This window comes from Nematolebias whitei, chromosome 14 (genome assembly GCF_014905685.2).
Source record: "Nematolebias whitei isolate Nwh7 chromosome 14, NemWhi1, whole genome shotgun sequence".
In the NCBI taxonomy this organism is placed as follows: domain Eukaryota; kingdom Metazoa; phylum Chordata; class Actinopteri; order Cyprinodontiformes; family Rivulidae; genus Nematolebias; species Nematolebias whitei.
In genome coordinates, this window is record NC_056511.1 from 38193338 (window position 1) to 38214127 (window position 20790).

Consider the following 20790-nt stretch of genomic DNA (forward strand, 5'->3'; position numbering starts at 1 on the left):
GGTAAAGATAAAATGAAAAGATCAAAAACTACAATTAGCCGAAGCCCCAAAAAAATGAGATTAACAGAAAAAACTGCTGAAATGCAGCCGAGAAAGCAGGAAAGAGCTGAAATTAGAGGAAAGAAGTTGAAAGGAGCAGGAAAAAAGTTTTTTAAAAAGCTGAAAAAAAAAAAATAACTGAGCAGAAAGAAAGGAGCTTAAAAGCTGAAATCGGAAAGAAAACAAACCTGAACGAAGCGGTAAGAAAGCTAAAAGAAAAAAAAAAAAAGCTGAAATGAGCAATAAGAAACTAAAAGGAGCTGAAGGAAGCTGAAATTAGCACAAATAAGCTGAAAAATGCTTAACCAGAACAAAAGCTGAAATGAGCAGTAACAGGTTGTAAAAAGGATGTGGAGAGCTCCGTTCATTTTCAATGAGAAAAACATGGCCGACAAAGATAAATACCTCAAAAACGAAAAACTGGACAAACACCAAATGTCTCAGCAGGAATGTCCTGATTGAGCTGAAGTTTTGAGACATGAATTGTTGAACTAAAACAAAAACTGAGGAACGAGTTACAAACTGAAAAACATACAGAAGAGAAACAGATCTGAATTTGATCATGAACCAGGTACAAGAGTGGAGCCAGGGGGTGGCCAGTGGTAGTAGCACTGACCACCATAGATTATTCTTTGGCCACCCCGATCACTTGAGGAAAATATACTTTTAGACAATCTACAAACTAGAAAGTATAGTTTCCTCAAATGATGGGGGTGATCCGTTTACATATACATCCCGGTATATATCCCAGGTTCTTTCAAAAACTGGGTTGCCATATTTTGACATGGCAACCCAGTTTTTGAAAGAACCTTTTCTTACGCCTACATGTAGCCACACACCAATATGAAAGTCAGTACCTCACGTATTTTTGAAGTTATGCAGCTCACAGATTGACGGATAGCTAGAGGGCATTCCCAATTCCCCTTTTTGCTTTGCACCGTGGACAAAGATTCATTTGAACTGCATGGACGAGCTAACGGCTAATCTGAGGGTCAAGAATGAACTATCCAGATTCATGCTCAATAATCCAAGTAGAAAAATCCAACAAAGTTAAGTCAGTCATCACAGTGGACCAACCAGTAATTAATGAACTGTTAGTTTGAAAACAAGCAGCATGTTGATCACATCTATCTCAACTCTGGCTTTTTTTGCTTTTCAGTTTTTTTTTTGTTTGTTTTAAAACAAAAAAACAAGTTATTTTTAATCTGCGTTTCCTTTCTAAGGTAAATGAAAAAAAGATAGAGTGTGATGGAGAGAAGTGTCTAAATTAAGAATGGTTTTCAACCAACCAGCAGAGGTGAGGCTGACTTTATTAGACTGAGACTTTAGTTTCTCACTTTGAAAAGTTGGAAACATGTTTTTGTACAAGGCAGCACGGTGGCGCAACTGGTAGAGCTGCTGCCTCTCAGCGAGCAGGTCCTTGGTTCAAACCCCGGTCCGGGGGCCTTTCTGGGTGGAGTTTGCATGTTCTCTCCGTGCATGCGTGGGTTTTCTCCGGGTACTCCGGTTTCCTCCCACAGACCAAAACCATACATGTTAGGCTGATTGGTAACTCTAAATTGTCCCTAGGTGTGAGTGAGAGAGTGAATGGTTGTTTGTCTCGTTTGTCTCTATGTGGCCCTGTGATGGACTTGCAACCCGTCCAGGGCGTACCCCGCCCCTCGCACAGTGATTGCTGGACATGGGCACCAGCGACCCCCGTGACCCAAAATGGAATAAACGGGTAAAGAAAATGGATGGATGGATGGATGTTTTTGTACATGTGTTTGCACGTTTGACTGGATCAGACGTCTTCAGTGGACTCTGCATGTTCAAAGCGTTTGTCTTTTCGTAAACAGTCTCTGGGCTGTTTATAACATCAAACTCAAGACATTCTCCAGGCCGCTGGACGAAACCAAACATCCACTGCATAAACGTCACGTCTTTCATGGCGGCAGATCAGCCACGAAAGAGAAAAGTAAATTAAATACACACACACGTCTAAACAGATGCTACAAGATTTGCAGCTAGTGGCTCCCCAGGGCCGCTCCCTGACTCGACTCCGCCAGCGAATCAGCATTTCCTGTTTACAAGCCGACAGCAAACGGACATCTAGAGCCACTTATCGCACCAGCGGCGCTCAGAACAACCTCAAGTGCACCCAGAGGAGAGGGCGCACCAGTTTAGAGACGATCCCTCGCTCAGCCAGACGTTTGACACCGAAGACAAACCAGATGATATCACATCTGTCAATCAGAAACTGAAGTGCTTTAACTCTTATAACGTTGTATAGAAGTTGTCAAATGACACAAACGTTTCTTGTACTTTAACACTAAATAGGTAATGAATGTGTCCAGCTCCCATTAGATTAGTTTTCTAGAGCATTTTAGAGTTTAGGAAGTGTATTACTGCTTAATAAAATTTAAAAAAATACAAACTGGATTCCAAAAAAGTTGGGACACTAAACAAATTGTGAATAAAAACTGAATGCAATGAGGTGGAGATGGCAAATGTCCATATTGTATTCGTAATATAACATAGATGACAGATCAAACGTTTAATCTGAGTAAATGTAACATTTTAAAGGAAAAATATGTTGATTCAAAATTTTACAGTGTCAACAAATCCCAAAAAAGTTGGGACAAGTAGCAATAAGTGGCTGGAAAAAGGAAATTGAGCATATAATGAACAGCTAGAAGACCAATTAACACTAATTAGGTCAATTAACAACATGATTGGGTATAAAAAGAGCTTCTCAGAGTGTCAGTGTCTCTCAGAAGCCAAGATGGTGAGAGGATCACCAATTCCACCATTGTTGCGCAGAAAGATAGTGCAGCAGTACCAGAATGGTGTTACCCAGCGTAAAATAGCAAAGACTTTTAAGTTATCATCATCAACCGTGCATAACATCATCAAAAGATTCAGAGAATCTGGAACAATCGCTGTGCGTAAGGGTGAAGACCGTAAAACTCTACTGGATGCTCGTGATCTCCGGGCCCTTAAACGTCACTGCACCTCAAACAGGAATGCCACTGTCAAGGAAATAACAGAATGGGCTCAGGAATACTTCCAGAAAGCATTGTCAGTGAACACAATCCACCGTGCCATCTGCTGTTGCCAGCTGAAACTCTACAATGCAAAGAGGAAGCCATTTCTAAGCAAGCTCCACAAGCTCAGATGTTTGCACTGGGCCAGGGGTCATTTCAAATGGAGTGTGGCAAAATGGAAGACTGTTCTGTGGTCAGATGAGTCATGATTTGAAGTTCTTTATGGAACACTGGGACGCCATGTCATCCGGACCAGAGAGGACAAGGATAGCCCAAGTTGTTATCAATGCTCCGTTCAGAAGCCTGCATCACTGATAATATGGGGTTGCATGAGCGCTTGTGGCATGGGCAGCTTGCATGTCTGGAAAGGCACCATTAATGCAGAGAACTATGTTCAGGTTCTAGAACAACATATGCTCCCATCTAGACGTCATCTCTTTCAGGGAAGACCCTGCTTTTTTCAACACGATAATACAGGTGTATTCGCTGATCTTTTGAGTGATCATTGTGTGACAGCGGCTTTAAGAAATAGTAAACTTCCACCTTCTAAGCCCAGATTAATTAAAAAAAGGGATCTGAAACATTTCTGTGAACAGTCATTCCTCTGGGATCTGTCTCACTTTGACTGGCATCGTATTCTGTTAACTGATGACGTGAACTCCGCTTGGAACTATTTCCATAATAATTTCATTTATTTCCTGAACTTACATGCTCCTTTTCGTCAGTTCAGAATAAAGGGACGAGACAGCCCCTGGTTTACTCCAGAGCTAGCTGACCTCCTGCACAGGAGAGATCATCTTTGGGCCGCAGCGAGAAAATCTGACTCAGACACTGATTGGTTGAGTTTTCGACAGATGAGGAATAAATGTACAACTGCTGTCAAAGCAGCAAAACGAAATTATTTCTTATCTCAGACTTCCAAAAATCTAAATGACCCTAACAGATTCTGGAAAACAATTAAATCTCTCTCAGGCACCCCCCAATCATCTGACCTCCCATCACAACTTCTCGTTAACTCTGCTCCTGTGTCAAATAAGCACGAGATCCTGAACTGTCTCAACAAACATTTTGTTGCTTCTGGTTCTTTATTTGACACAGTAACTAATGGAAAATCAGCCACTTCACTTAATAACCAAACTTCTACAAATCAAATCCCTCATACAAGTCAATCCTCAGTTAATCACACCTTCTCTTTTTCTCCATTCTCAGTCAGTGAGGTCAATAAACTGTTAAAAGATCTTGATCCTAAAAAATCTGCAGGTCCAGATGAACTTCCACCTTATTTCTTAAGGCTGGCTGCTCATATCATCACAGTCCCTGTGACCCACATCTTCAATCTCTCCATAAGACAAAACTCCATCCCAGACACTTGGAAAACAGCCTTTGTTCTTCCTTTGCTGAAGGGAGGAGACCCCACATCACTGAACAACTATCGACCAATCTCTAAACTCTGCATTTTAGCCAAGGTTCTAGAAAAACTGATAAACTCTCAAATCAAAAATTACCTGGACTCATTTAACATCTTACCTCCACATCAATCTGGTTTCAGGAAACAACACAGCACAACCACTGCTTCACTGAAGGTTCTTAATGACGTTGTTGAAGCACTGGATGCTAAGGATTATTGTGCTGCACTTTTCTTAGACCTGTCTAAAGCTTTTGACACTGTGGATCATAACATCTTGTGTCATAAACTCTCAGAAATCGGTTTCTCAGATCACACCATTGGTTGGTTCTCTAACTATCTTTCAGACCGGAGGCAATGTGTTCAACATAATGGTACTTCCTCCAGTTATTTAACAGTCAACAATGGTGTACCACAAGGCTCAGTCTTAGGACCCACCCTCTTTACAATCTACATACATAATGTAGGTAAAAACATCCCTAATGCATCCATACATTTCTATGCTGACGACACAGTTGTTTATTGTCGAGCTAAAACAGTTGCTAAGGCTTTCCAGCTTCTGAAATCTGCATTTAACTACATCCAGACTGATTTGTTTCACCTCAAACTTGTCCTAAATGCCGAAAAAACCAAAGGGATGCTTTTTTCAAATAGGAAGTTGGTCCCAGCAGTTCTTCCTCCGATTTTATCCTCAAATGGTGTCCCCATTGAGTTTGTTGATTCCTATAAATATTTGGGTATCTTGGTCGACTCACATCTTTCTTTTAAGCTCCATGTGGAAAACTTGGTAAAGAAACTGAAAATTAAACTGGGTTTCTTTTTCAGAAACAGATCCTGTCTAACCCTGAATGCTAGAAAACGCCTTGTATCTGTGACTTTCCTTCCCTCAATTGATTTTGGTGATATTATTTACATGAACGCTCCTACAAGAACCCTGCAGATGTTGGATGCTGTCTATCATGGTGCACTAAGATTCATAACAGGCTGTGATTATCGTACCCACCACTGCACCCTGTATTCATTGGTTAACTGGACATCATTAACTTCACGCAGACTCTCTCACTGGTACATTTTCATCTTTAAATCACTTCTTGGTCTGCTGCCTTCATACATCTCCTCCTACATGTCTCTGCGTGAGTGCAGCTACGGAGTGCGCTCTCAGGACATTATTACCTGCAGTGTTCCCTCAGTGAGGACTGAACTAGGCAAAAGGGCCTTCTCCTACTCCGCTCCTGTTTCCTGGAATATCTTACAAAAAGATTTGAAGCTCTCGACCTTGACCTCTCTAAGTGGCTTTAAGAATCTGTTGGACTCCTGGCAGGGACCAATGCAGACATGTTCCTGTTTTTAGTTTTATACATTTGTCTTGGAATCTAGCAGTTTTTTTGGTTTTGTTACCTTTTTCCTTTTAGCCATCCTATTTGTTAAAAAAAAAAAAAAAAAAAAAAACTGTAATATGAGTTTTTATAACTGCTTATTGTTGTTGCTGTTGTCCATTGTTGTCATCTTTCTTTGTTGAAATCAGGTCTCTCTTGTAAATGAGTCCTCGAGGCTCAATGGGATTTACCTGTATAAATAAAGGTTGATTGATTGATACCAGACCACATTACGCAGCAATCACATCAAGGCTACGTAGGAGAAGGATCCGGGTACTGAAATGGCCAGACTGCAGTCCAGATCTTTCACCTATAGAGAACATTTGGCGCATCATAAAAAGAGGAAGGTGCGACAAAGAAGGCCCAAGACGATTGAACAGTTAGAGGCCTGTATTAGACATGAATGGGAGAGCATTCCTATTTCTAAACTTGAGAAACTGGTCTCCTCTGTCCCCAGACGTCTGTGGAGTGTTGTAAGAAGAAGGGGGGATGCCACACAGTGGTAAAAATGGACTTTTGACAACTTTTTTGGGATTTGTTGACGCCATGAAAGTTGGAAACAACAGATTTTTCCCTTAAAATGATACATTCTCTCTGTTTAAACTTTTGATCTGTGATTTGTGTTCTATTCTGAATAAAATATTAGATGTTGGCACCTCCACATCATTGCATTCAGTTTTTATTCACAATTTGTTTAGTGGCCCAACTCTTTTGGAATCCGGTTTGTAAATACATCACATTATAGATAGAGTGAAAGGTTTGTTCTTCAAACAACAGCATTGTCACATTATGACATTTTCATGTCCTTATAGTTTATTATATTTAACATTTAATAATTAGTCTTTTAAGTTGATGAGACTAAAAAAACAAGACGGGCTAATAGCCAATGGTGTCAATAGCTAGCTATGCTAAGCTGACTGACTACGTAACAGTTTAGCAGCAACAATAATAATCTTATTTAACCTTTAAATTAAATATTTAATAAATGTCAAACAATTTCTTTCCATATTTATATAAACTTTGATTTTTCACTTTTGTAATCACTTTAAATTGCGTTAGCATGTAGCTGCTACCTTAGAAAAAAATTAAACAAAACCATATCACATTATAACTTGAAATGATTACATTTGAACAACATACAACTTACTGTACCATGACTTTTTATTTTTATGTTTTTACAATTTTTATACAACTTTTGACATTGAAACAAAAGATGTTCACTTTTATTCACATTATAGTGGGAATTTGGTCCCGTTACTTATAAGATATTGTAATAATTTTGTTGTAATGTAATAAATATACTATGTAATTTTAACAACTTGCGTATATGTACTGTACAGTACTGCAAAATTTTACTCACCAGCTCTGCAGAACAGCAGCTCGGTTCTGGTTTTGCAGACCTACCCTGCAGCGACGAAGCCCACGGTGGGCATGGATAATCGAGCTTCAGAAAGCTTCAGGATTATTTGCAACTTTCTTGCCAGTTCTGTGAGCTTAATAGATAGCGTAGATTTGCTTTGCAAAATTTTCCCTCCATTTCCGTAGACAGCAGCGGCCGGAAGCACTGTTGGCTTCTGGGTAGTGTAGTTCTTTTGACTGGCGCTGCAGTGTAGGCTTATTGAAAGAAAACAAACAAAAAAAAAAAAGTGGTGGTGCCTGTCCAAAGTTTTTTTTTTTCTCGTTAACGTTTTATCTCGTACCATCCCAATCACGTGAGTAATATTAAAGTTGACAATCGTTTAAAAAACAGTGAAAGAGCAAGTCTGCGAAAAAGCGAGTCTTCGAAAGTTGAGCCGCGATGTTAAGATATTTCCCATTTAGACTGGTCCTATGGATTTTATCTGCTCAGAGACGGGATTATAATGAAATTATGACCCGGTTCTGACTGGGTTAAACTGGGCCAGCAAACTCTTAAGAGAGTCTCCCTGATAATTCAATATCTGTCGAGAAATAGTTTAATCAGCTTAAGTAGCGAGGGACTACTGGATTTATTTGCCCAAGATTATAGTGAAGGTGTTTTTCCGTTTTGTTTTCTTCCTTCAAAACATGTTCTCTCTGTGAAGGTGCCGTTTCACATGTTTGGAATATGTCATAAATAGCTGCAGATTTCAATATGTCACAGGATTATATCCATCCATCCATTATCTTTTACCCACTTCTTCCTTTTTGGTTTGTGGGGGTCACTGGTGCCCACGTCCAGCCATCACTGTGCAAGAGGCAGGGTACACCCTTTTTTTTTTAAAAACTGTTTTTTCAATTGGTACGCCGCTTTATATTTGGTTATGTTTTAAATCTCACCGTGGTATAACTGTCCTGTGATGTAGCGTACTATACATGAATTTAATAACAATAACTTACTTTTTCAAAACGGGGGCCCCGACAAAAAAAGATTGAGAACCCCAGGAAAATAAGGCGTCTCTGTGACGTCAGCTCAGTTTTATTTGGTAATTCACGTGCACGCGTACATGAAGCGGACATCCTGGAACCAGCGGCGTGACGCCAACACCTTCAAAAAGTGCGGAACGCCACAGCTGGATCAGAATTTTTACTCGCTGAAGGCAGCTGCTTCGTATTCAACTCCTAGACTGGAATCGACATGAACATATTGTACGGGTTCAGCAAATTTACTAACACAGCCAGCTCTTGTGCCCTACACTCATAAACTACTTCTTCTCGCTGATAAAGCAGCATCTCAGAGCCACATCTGCAACAACGGTCACTGTGTACGACCGACGTCTTTTCTTTTAATTGTATTATCTCTGAACAACTGGAGCGGGACGTTCACATGGTCAGAGTGACACCAGCGGAGGAGCGAACTATGAGAACATTTCACTCAATAGACAACACTAATGGTGGAATTTACTGGGTTATTATGGCCATTAAAATGTTTCCCAAGTCAAAGTGAAGTCCACTGTTTTAGACATGAGTGAAACAAGTTCACAGAGCAAATCAGACATACTTTGATTGAGGCTCAGTGCCAAAATCTTGACACTTTCAAGTCCTGAATTTGTGTCAACCAAGCAAAATAAAAGTGGCCTCCACAGTTGGTTAGCAGGCATCTTGATGCCATCTTAAAATGTACACCTCAAGACTCTCCCATACTAATCAGTGTCGGAAATTAAAGTTTAACAAATTGGCTCAAAAGTTGAAGTTCATCAGATTACGGCCCTGATTCAGTAAAGATGCACAGAACATGGCGTTGGCTTCATTTTTCACGATTTGCTCCCACTATCTGCCTCATTTCAGTGCGTGTCTCTGTTTCTCTCTTTTTGTGTCAGAATGCAGCTGACCTCGCTGCACAGTCTAAATAAAACCTTTAAAACACAAACATGTTGGGCGCAAAAGTGAGGAAGAAAAAAGCGTACTCACGATGAGCTCTAGGTCCAAGCACGTTCTAAAACTGTGTGAACATTTCACTAAATCAGAAATTTGCTTTCAGAACGGCATCTATAGACCAGTCAGTGATAGTTTGAGTTTCTTGACCACCTCCAGGTTTCACTTAAAAAAATAATGCCTTACTGGTTTCTAGCATGGACCAAGGGGTCAGGAACTATTTCACCCTCAGCTCCCCAACTGCAACACTCAAGGACAGGTTTGTGTACGTGTAATTATTATGGGTTCTGTTAACCCAAAAGAGTTGCATTCAGGCCCAAAAAAATCTGACCCGACCCAGCTCCAGCCCGTAGCCATCAGTTCCGAACCCCACTCGACAAGTTAACAGTAATTACAGATCCGAACCCGAAAAAAAAAAACCTGACATTTTTAATTATCTTTGACTGCTTATATAGTTCTTAACTGGCCGTCAAAGCGCATTAAATCCCTGCTTCTGCCTGTATTCTGCATTATTCAGACACGGACCCTGCTCTGACATGTCTGCTTTGGGATCTCACCTGTTTGGGTCGTCGGCCGCGCACGTGCGCTGAGTGCAGCGGCTGAACGTCCATTTGGGCGATGGATCGCTTCCTGGCAGTACAGTCCCATCTGAAGCTTAACTGAACTTTATTGTAGCTCTTTCAAGGCCCGTCAGCTCGCGGTCAAATGGCTGCGTGCAGCTGGCGATTGTATGGCAAGCCATGTTGCCATATAATTGGATCACCAGTCGCACGCATCCCCTGACGCAATCAAAAGCCCAACACCAACCTGGCCCAGACCAAATTTGGATCGGGCAGGGATTCGGGTCCAGGTTAGACATGACAGCTCTACCCCCAATCTGTTAGATGTGAGGTTTTGTATTGTAACAAAGAGCCCGTAGATGCAACATTGTCAGACAATCATCATGATACAAGAGAATTCATTACACCTTTGCTGACCCACCTTTGTGAAGGAAACTGTGCAGCAGATTGCTCTGGATCAGTTTCTCCACCTGAGACACAGCTACTACCAGCTTTCAGGAGACGATAAACAGTTCCTCCTAAAAGTGCTAATCTTTAATGACTAAACACTTTTAACCTTGACAGATATTTACATGAACACGGGTCGGTTCTCCTCTAAACTGATGCATAAATCCTCATTTGGGCAAATTGAGCCAACGCAAAAAGGTACCGTTTGGTTGGCGACGCAGTTTGAGGCGCACATCTCTGTTTTGTTGGGTTTTGGGAGTTACATGCACATGCAAAATCTATTTTACCCATCTTCAGGTGTAAAAATCCTTTGGTAAATCAAGACCATAGGTTTAGGTTTTGTCCAACAAGTAAAATGATTTAGTAAATTAGCAACGATATAAACCATCATTTGATTAAACTGCAAGTGACACATGAATCTACTCAAGCTTCACCTAAGCTACCACTTCCACAGAAAGCTCTGCAAAAGGACGCAAGCCACTTCCGGAAATAGCCAACTTCCTCTTGGCTGTCTTGAACACAAGCTGAATGTGTTCTTGCTGCTTGCAATACAGCCGAACGTGTCGCATGAACGCCAAAGTTGGTTGGCGTTGTGTTGAAGCATCGCACAAATTACAACAGCTCGTTGCGACGTCGTTTTGTGTGTCATACAAAGGCAGCGTTCTGGGCAAAGGAAGGGGCTACGAGCACAATACAGGCAGGGGGAACAACGCACCGCCGTCGGCTTACACACAGACTTCCTCTCGAACACACAAAAGGCTTCGAAGGCGGAAAAAAAAAAAAAAATCTTATGAGCTTAGCGTTTATAATCTCATCTCAGCAAGATGCGTTACAGCTCGCTAACCACAGGGGCTTTGATGTCTTCAATTGTGCTACGTGTGGGAAAACACGACGCAAGCTCGAGACAACTTCTGAATTCACTGTGATGGCAAAACATCAGATTTATTAACATACAAGCTACATTTTTAGATTAAAGATGACATATTTACATGACTAGCTGCTCGTTAGGTTGTTCTTTTGCTCCAATTATGAAAATACAAGTTAAATAAGCATTTAAATGCCAAATAAAACATACAGTAATCATCTATTACCGGTCAAATAAAGTGGTGTGATTATAACCGGTACCCGTTTTCCCTCCATTCCATCAGACAATCCTCCAGTTTCTAAAATGAATAGACTTCCGTGGATGAGAGTAAATTTTATTCACGATATAAATCTGAGTTTCTCCCACAGGACTTGGCCTGTCCGCGGCGGGTCGAGGTCTCGTCGGTGTCCTACAGGCTGGAAACAAATCTTTTAAGCCGTTTCGGTGAAGTTTATCGGTGCAGCCATCGTTACACATGGTCTATACTTTCTGCTTCGTGTTTGCCACATTTATTTCTGACTGCAGCTAAAGGAAACAAACATGCAAACCAATGTTGATATCCTGCAGCACATTCATATATTTGTTACGTTTAAATCCAGTGAAAGTTAACACTTCATGCACGGCTGGCGTGACCAAACGCAGCAGACGGGGTTTTTTTGGCGTTTCTCACAACTTCTGCATCCTTGTCTGTTTATTTATTTATTTATTGGGTTGGGTCTTATTTCAGATTTTCAGTTCTTTCAAATGCTACCTTGTATTCAACCATCCACCAAAGAGAGAGTCCTCAGGGTGATTTATAGGTTCTGGATGTTTACTTCCTGTAGGTTATTTTTGGATGAAAGAGACGTTTTAAAACTGCACACACGCGCAGGTTTTAAAAACCAGTCCTGCACCGTCCACAGGTTCTGATGGTTCCGTTTACAGAAAAAGGACAAAGCTTACGCCCACTGAAAAAATATTGTACAGCGATCTATAGTAGTAAGAAAAAAAGAACTTGTATAAACTTTGACCTGGATTTATGACCTTGACCTTAGATGAGTGGTGGTATAAATGAGTGTGAAGTTTTGTTAAACTCTCTTGAGCAGATCAGAAGTTTTGGCTCGGATAAGAAAAACGATTTGTAAATGTCACCTTGATTTTTGACCTTGAAGCTGGCATGATGAAACGCATATACAACACTTAGTCTGGTGATGATGCATATGTGCAGTTACAGAAGTTATATTTTAAATTGTTTTGAGAAGATCAAAAGTTATAGGTGGGACAAGCTGGTTTTAATGCTGACCTTGATTCTTGACCTTGCAGCTGGGAGGATAAAACGTGTGTGAAGCAAATATTTTACTGTGCTTCATTTGCAGCAGAAAAGACAAGGGATTAGGGTATTTAAGGACAACATTTAGTTTAAATTAAACCATTTAAGAGGAAGGGATTTATGGAAACTATTCAATTGTTTTCACTGATTTCATTTCATTTCAAGAAATAAGCAGCATTATGCTGTAAAATAGTTACCGGTATTATACAATAAGAAATTATTAATTCAATTCAAATTCAAATATACTTTATTAATCCCAAAAGGAAATGAAATGTAACTCGTTATCCTCGTTTCATTAAGAGATGTTATAGATGCTGATGGCTGCAGGCAGCAAGGATCTCTTGTAAAGGTCCGTCCATCCCACAATGAATCTGAAGAAAATGGCTGCAGAGGTTATCCGATCCATCCACACAGACTCAGCTGGCCTCTCGGTTCCCCCCGGGCTGCAGGATCTCCTAATGTCGGGCAGAACTCCTCCCAGAGCGATGGTTACTCCTCGCAGCAGCCTGTCGAGCTCCTCATCTCTGTGGACAGCCGGCTGCAGGTGCCGGGGGACGATCCTGGTCCTTCTGCTGTCACGAGCCACGTTTCCTGCCAGTTCCAGCATCTCAGCAGTCAGGCACTTGAGCACAGCCAGCAGGTAGACGGGAATGCATCTACTATGCCTCCTTTTCATCTCATTTGAAATTTGGGGCTGTAGTTGAGCTATTATTTGAGCTTTGATCAATCAGCAGCTCCCGGTTGTAAAAACCACCTTGTTGCCATGGTTACGCATCATAACAAATGTCCAAAAGTAAAAGAATTTCAGTAAAATCCTTCCAACTGCACAGCATCCGACACCAGAGGAAACAATCATCCAAAAAATGTGATTTACATCCAGAAGAAGAGGAATTAAAGTTTCCAAAACAGAGCTGCTCCAACGTGCAGACACCCCGAGAAGCGAGATTCTAGAATTTCTACAATTCTAGAAAAGAAAAAAAAAAATTCTAGAAGAAATTAAAAAATTTCTAAAAAAAAACCAAACATTTTAAATCTTTAAAAGTCGGCCTTGGGATGGCCAGCGATGGTTCCCTGCATTATACAGATATGCTGCACGTTTTGGAGAACCACATCTACAGCTTCAGGCCTGACGACGCTCATCCAGATCACTTTGCATTTCACGCCCTCATCGCAGACACGGAGCCCAACGAGCATCCAGCTGTTATCTGATCAGGCGGCTCACTTCCTGGATGAGTCAGCAGAAACAATAAATAAATAATGAATTTAGAACAAGAGAGGGACCATTTCTCTCTTTCTGTGTGAGCGTGTTCATACTTCATGTTCCCTAAAGCCTAAAAAGAAACAAACGCTCGAACACAATGAAGACTTTGTTCCCCGACGCAGTGATGGATGACCGATTTCCTTTTTGTTCCTTAATTCTCTCTCTCGCCTGCATCCAAGAGGGGCTTTCATAACAAACCCTGAAAAGTTCTGCCGAGACAGTTTGTGTTTTCACGGTGAGGCTGTGGAGATAATGGCAACTGAACAGAGTAACGGTAACTTGGATCATTTCAGTTTGACATTTTATTTTTGGGAAATTAAAGCCCATCCGCTTCCATCCCAAACATTACACCTGGAGTTATCCCTCTTGGTCCCAGTTTTACTTGGACCAAACTTTTTCCACCTGTTAATGTTAAAAATCAATCTCAGTCACTCCTGTAAGTTAGGAAGCTAAATCATAAATGATCAAAGCCTGGATGGCCTTCAACACTTTTTTTAAAAAGATAAATTTAAAAAGCATCAGTCTGGAAAAAGAAGAGTATTAGCCTTCATCTATTCTTTATTCTTTGTTTTACAGAAGGCAGGCTTAAAGTAAAGAAGTCTATTATACGAACTTCAGGGGGGTTTAATACATATACATGATAGGAGACATTTTAGGCAACGAACAAAAAAGGTCTTTGTGTGTTTAAACAGTTGGTTTAATATTTCATGTGGGAGTTGGTGACGGAGCAAACAGTGAGGAGACGTTCTGATTATACCTTGTGTGATTTTAAAGACGACAGGCCGGCAACTACAGCAAAACTGCGCCGAGCTTACAGTTCGACACCGATTGTTCAAATATGGAAACTGTATGAATACTGGCGCTGACCGTAGAACTAAAATGTTCTGGTAAAAAACAGTGTTGTTGTTTAGCGGGGAGAGTTAATGTGTAAAAACAACAAGTTAAGGTTTGTTCTTTAAAACCAATTCTGAGGTGTGAGACAAATCAGAACCATTGAAGTGGGGATCCGTTTAAAAAAAAAGGTATGAGCAGTTAATATCTGACCTGTTGCAGATAACTTTAGGAACAGAAATAGAATCCAATTCTGACCAGGTTCACAAGCTAACAGCTAGCCCACGCGAGGTCGAGACCAAACATGACTGATTGCTGTTGCAGTCTTAAAAAAAAATTCAATCACAAAAGGTTTTGCAGCCGTCGTGTAAGCATAATTTTATAAATCATGATCCGTTTTGCTTTGCATCGTTACTCCAGCACTGGAAGGTGCTACAGCTAGCTGCTTTTGTTGCTATTTGAGCATGCTAATAGTTCAAAGTTCTTTATTTGCCATTTGTGCACAGACCAACAATCCAGGCACATGGAAATTCTTGTGCAGAGCTCTCAGTCAGTCAAAACCACGAAAACACCAAATACAATTAAATAAGAAAAAAGTAGTTTCCATCTACTGTACGGAAAGTAAATCATGTCACATGACGTGAAGTTAGGTAGTGCAGGGTTATTATTGCACCTGATCAGTAGTTTTGTTTTGCCATCAGTCTGACTGTCATCACTAGACTAACCCCCACAGAAAGTAAAAGTAACTATGTGCAGTGTGAATATCAAAGTTCATGCTCAATAATCCAGGTAAAAAAAATCCAACAAAGTTAAGTCAGGTCATCTGGACGGTTTCTTCTTGTTTTCTTTGTGCAGTGTGAACACGTACTGCTGCAGCTACCAGGCTGAAAAAGGTTCATCTCTGAACAGTTGATGTGAATCGAATTCAAACAGCTGACGTTTGCTGAAGGGCAGAAAATAAAAACAAAGCAGCAGAAATGTGCTGGAAAAGCTGAATTTGCTCCAAAATGGGCAGATTAAGCTGAAACAGTCAGAGAGAGGCTGAAAAGATTACAAAAAAAAAAAAAAAGTCTAAAATAAGCCAAAAAAAAAAAAAAAAAAATTTTGAAAAGAGCAGAAAAAATATTAAATTTGCAATAAATAAATAAAGCAGCTGAGAGAGTGTCCTGATGCATGCTCGATCATCCAGGTAGTAGCGGACAGATAAAAATAAAATAAAATAAATAAAGCTGAAATTAGCAGAAAGAAGCGCAAAAGTTGGAAAGTAGAAGAAAAAAAGCAGATTACAGGCTCAAATTAGCTGAAAAATACCTAAAAATGAGCTAGAAAAGAAACAACGGCTGAATGTAGCAGACAGAAGCTGACGGGAGCAGAAAGAAAATAGCTGAAATTAATATATAAAAAAAGCTTTAAAAAGCTGAATCAGAAGCAAAGCTGAAATGAGCAGTTAAAAACAGCTCAAAGGGGCTGAAGGATTCAATGAGAAAAACATGGCCGACAAAGCTAAAAACTTCAAAAAGGCAAAAATTGAACAAATACCAGTCAAAGCCCCAGCAGGAACGTCCTGAACGAGCTGCAAGTTTTGATAAAAGGATTGTTGAAATAGCAAAAACCGAGGAACAGTTAGGTGCTGAAAAATGTACAAAAGTAAAAGAAGCGTTCAGACTGTCCGTGACGCTGCGTGGAGCCGTTTGGTCGGGGAGAGTTACTATAGCTTGTTATTTTACATTGTTTTAAACTGTACCCTTATAATAATCTAAGTTATCATGACATCACTGACAGTAATAATGACTTTTTGAAATATTTTAATCATGTATAAAACCTCAGCGATAAACACAATGCTAATCGCATTAGCTTCACTATGGCGTTTTCAATGGTAGGTTAGCATCTACGCTAAGTGTTGGTCAAAATATATATTTTTTAACATAAGCAATTGTGCAATCTTTGTTAGGCATAAAACTATAAATGCATTTATGTATGCAAAATAATAATAATTGTATAATCCTATCACAGCCCACCTAGTCATAATTCAATTAAACTGTGAGGCGCCTAAAACTCCCCACCCCATAATAATCAATCAACGAGTTTTATTTCTGTTCACCTTTCATACGAGTCCAGTGCAATTCAAAAAGCTTTACAGCGAGGAAAGTAAAGGTATCCTATAGAACAGACGTGAGCAACTTAAGGCCCGAGGGCCAAAAGCAACCCTTGGGCGATCTCCATCAAGCCCCCCTGTTGAAAACAACAAAGTCCATGCTCAATAATCCAGGTATACAATCCAACATTTTTCAACCAGTTTGACACGACTGTCAACAAGGAAGAGAGCCGGCAATGGAGGAGGGGGCGTGACAAAGACACCATCTTAGCACCAACATAACTGGTTTGTTCCACTTTGGAGTAAGCTGTTGGGGGAAGAATCAGTTTTGTGCTGTGCGTTTCCTTGACTGATGAAGCCTTCTGGATCGAAGGCGAAACGTTTCAGCACAAAAAAAAGAAACCGTCCAGATGACCCGATTGAAAAATGTTGGACTGTATACCTGGATTATTGAGCATGGACTTTGTTGTCAACATGTTGGTGTTTCTTGCTCAGAATCTGCCAGACTACAGTAGCTACAGATCTGCTCGTGGACTGTTGAGGCATCTGCTCTTATTTAAATGCAGTGCGCTTTTGTTAGTTTTTGTTTATCAAACTGTCAGTTTTGCCCGTCTTCTCTATATAGAATTTATTTTTATTTTTTTGAAGAGCAAATTAGTTTACAGACTTCATAATCCATACCGTTTTGGTTGAATGTAGTTTTTATTTCCATTTTGTTGTATTCAGTTTTTATTCAAGTGCATTTTTTTTGTTGACGGAGACTGAGAGTCCATTTTATTTTCGTTTTTCGTCGTTTTTGTTTATTTTCCAGTTCCGGTGTTGTGTTCTTATGAAATTAAAGTTTATTTATCTTTGAGAGGATGTACTTGTATTATTATGTCATTATCATTAAATTAGTTAAAAACGGTCTCCAAACAATATTATCGTTTTATCGCAATAATTTCTGAGACAATTAATCGTCCAGCAAAATTTGTTATCGTGACAGGCCTACTAACACGTATAACATGTTAAGCTAGCGTGTATAACATCACAAGAGTCATTTTACAGAATAAGTCTTATTCCTAAAGGATGTTGGAAAGGCATGTTTTTTTTTAAAGCATGCTAACTATGATACAATAAGAAAAAGGTCTTCTAGATTGTCAAAGAAAATTTATTTTCCAGTTCTCTATGCGGCCCGTTGATTGCTTTATACGTCTTGATGTGGCCCTTTGGAAAAAGATGTTGCCCACCCACAGAATAAATCAAGCCCATGTGAAAGTCCAACTGAACAGACAGGTTTTTGGCCTTGGTTAAAAAGTGACCACATGTTGGACTCCTCTCAGATCCTCCATCGGGTCGGTGCGCAGCTACTAAAAGCAGAACCTCCAAAGGTTCTTGTTGTGCTTGGTAGAACAGTTATAAAGAAAGAGAGGAACCAGAGAATCGTCCTGGTTCATCAACCAGATCCATCCGTCTAACGCAGTCTGGTGCTCGGCCTTAACCAATAAAATCTATTTAAAATCAATCCTAGAATAAACGTTAAGGACTTTAGAACAGAACTAACGGGAGCTCTCCCTCTGGTCTTCCTGTGAACTCTCACTGCTGATATCTGGACCAACTGGAGCGGCTTTATTGGGCTCTTGTCATCCAGCCTGCTGGATTTAAAAAGATGAATCGTCTGAGTGTTGCCCAGAAATGACCTCACCCTGAAAATATTTTCTAAATGATAAAAAGCTGTTTTTGTTACTGGCTTACAATTAAAATCTGACCTCGACTTCCTGCCTCTTGGCTTTAATCCATAATAATTCAACATTAGATCAATGCTGAGCGCCTCGGTTTTGTCCTGGTTAAGGAAGTTCTGCAGCAACCAGGATTTAATATCCAACTTAAAGTGTTAATTTTTCATCAGTGAAAAGGTTTATAAAACAAAGTTATCAAAAATTTTTGAAATATAAGCCATCTACTGGACTCTGTCTCACCCAAGGTCCAAATTGAACTCCATTCCTGAAAAATGGGATAATTGAAAGGACTATTCACAACAGGTAAGATATTACTTGTTCATAAACGGCCCACAGAACTCCCGCTTCAGAAGATCTGAGCTATCCTTTAAATACCTAAGCTAAAAAGTTAAGAACCACAATTCTCCACCTCTCCTAAACAATTCTTCTGAAACCATGAATGTGGATTTTGTGATAACTCCCAGACTATTAACGGGGCTTTCCAGGAATCTTCATCGCTCAAGAATGAATGAAAAGAAGTACTGAGAGCCAGGAACAGCCCAAGAGAACAGGCTTTCATTGAAAAAAAATGACTACGTGCACAAGGTAGAGCTTAAATGTGTCGTTATGATGCACTGCATGTGCCTACAGCGTGTTATGCAACACTTTATTAAATATTAAACCTTGATATTCTGCACCAGGAAGGTAGTATTAACAATGCAGTAAAACTATTATAGCTTTGTTATGCCAATGAGGAAATAACACTAGAATAATAAACTAGGAAACAAAAATCAGGAAGTCACAAACAATCCAGCTGTGCAATGAACACAATCCAGATTAAAGGGGGGGGGGGGGGGGGTCATTTAAAAAGACCCACAGATGCTCCAGTTTAGCTGCTGATGCTGCCACCAGGAGGAAACTTTGGACCAGGAGACTAAATATAGGGTTTGTTGTTCGGATTTAGCCTAGTTATAGCAGTGTGTGTGTGCGCGTGCGTGCGTGTTGGGACAGCTGTGCACTCACGCCCTGGTCCTGGGGAAGCCCATGGACAGAAGTACGTCCAGAGTGGAGCCATGTTTGATGGTGCTCGGCCGGTTCTGGCGCTGCCTCCGCGGTGCCACTTTGGCGTACAGGTCGTCCTTGGCGGCCATAACTCACTGGCCCTCGGTGCGTCAGGTCCACAGCTCCTGTGATGCGCGATCATTTAACAGCAGATACACCAGTGGGGAGGGAGCACGGAAGTGAAACGGCTATTCCCACCAGGGTGACTCGTTATGGACGGAAGCACGTAAATGTCGCCAACCCCTGCGAGAAAACGAGCATGTTTCTGGGTCAGAGCTGCCTCCTGACGGCGCGAAGTGACAACCATCAGCGGGGGGTTCAGCCATGAGACGTCCCTCCCGCTCCCTGAGTCGTGTCCTCGACGGAAGTGGACATTCTTGGCTTCCCGCGCGTTCGCGGAGCGAGAAAAAAATTTAAAAAATTACAAAAAAAAAAAAAAACTCGACGTGCGTCTCCTCTCGTCTTATTTATGAATGGACCAGGAGAGTAGCGGAGGGTTAGCTTTTAAAGGGCTGCAGCTCACAGATGCGCGCGCGACCCCTTCAGTTAAAGGGACAGTACAGCATTTTGTGTGGGACGACGGAAAAAAAAAAAAAAAAAACTGTTCCGACTTTTACACCGACTCGGAGTGAAACTGTAACACGCGCTTTTTCCAGTGAGACGTGTCGTTGTAGCACGAGGGCGGTGAAGTTTTCAGGCTATTTGAGGCTAAGAGATGAGAAGTCCCTAGGTGGAAAATGTTGGTCACACTTCCTGTCGGTACTCCGCGCATGCGCACTGCCGGAACAGGAAACTGCCCGCCATCATCAGTTGTCACAGCAACCCAGTGATGCTATTCTGCAGAAGGCTGCATGTGTGATCCGTTATACACTTTTACTTAAGTCTTCTATGCGAGCATTTACACCATTTTCATTTTTTCCTCTGTTTATTGCACGGCAACGGCTTTGTGTTATTTTAACCATTCATAAAAACTTTCAGTTCTTCTGGTTTTGTCATTTTTATTCTTTTAAAAATATTTTGATTTATTTGCAAATACTTTGCCCATATACACTTAATTCTCTCCAATTTGTACAAAAACAGTTCTTTAGATGCTTCGGTTTTGTTTCTGGATACTTTCAGCCAGCCTTTAGATATGTTTGGCTTTAAGCCAGCCGTTTGTTTCTTTCAGCAATCGTCCGCTGCTTCTTTTAGCTTCAGTAAATCTCAGCATTCACTCTAGTTCTGCAGAAAAAGCCTTTTGTCTAATTCGTTTCTATATTTTTGTATTTTATTTTGAAATTTCCACCACATGCTGCACAATTTAATTTTAAAATGGCCAAAATTTACCGTAATTTATTTTTTAAGAAAACCAGTGTAACAACCATATAGAGGAGTAAATTGTAGTTGCTAAACCATTTTTTTTTTTACTCCTTTCTAATTTTTCTGTTTATTGTGCGAATATGAATATTTCAGATATATACAACAGAAGGGCTAAAACTATTTTA

General features: G+C 40.5%; 1 protein-coding gene across 1 annotated transcript in view; it reads right to left on the reverse strand.

The window, feature by feature from the left end:
* LOC119420145 (ubiquitin-associated and SH3 domain-containing protein B) overlaps nt 1-19395 on the reverse strand; it is a 38029-nt gene extending 18634 nt beyond the window's left edge. Inside the window, exon 1 of the mRNA XM_037687524.1 lies at nt 19268-19395. Within this exon, the coding sequence (XP_037543452.1) occupies nt 19268-19395 (128 nt within the window). The remainder of the gene's footprint in view (nt 1-19267) is intronic.
* Between the last annotated feature and the right edge of the window lie 1395 nt (nt 19396-20790).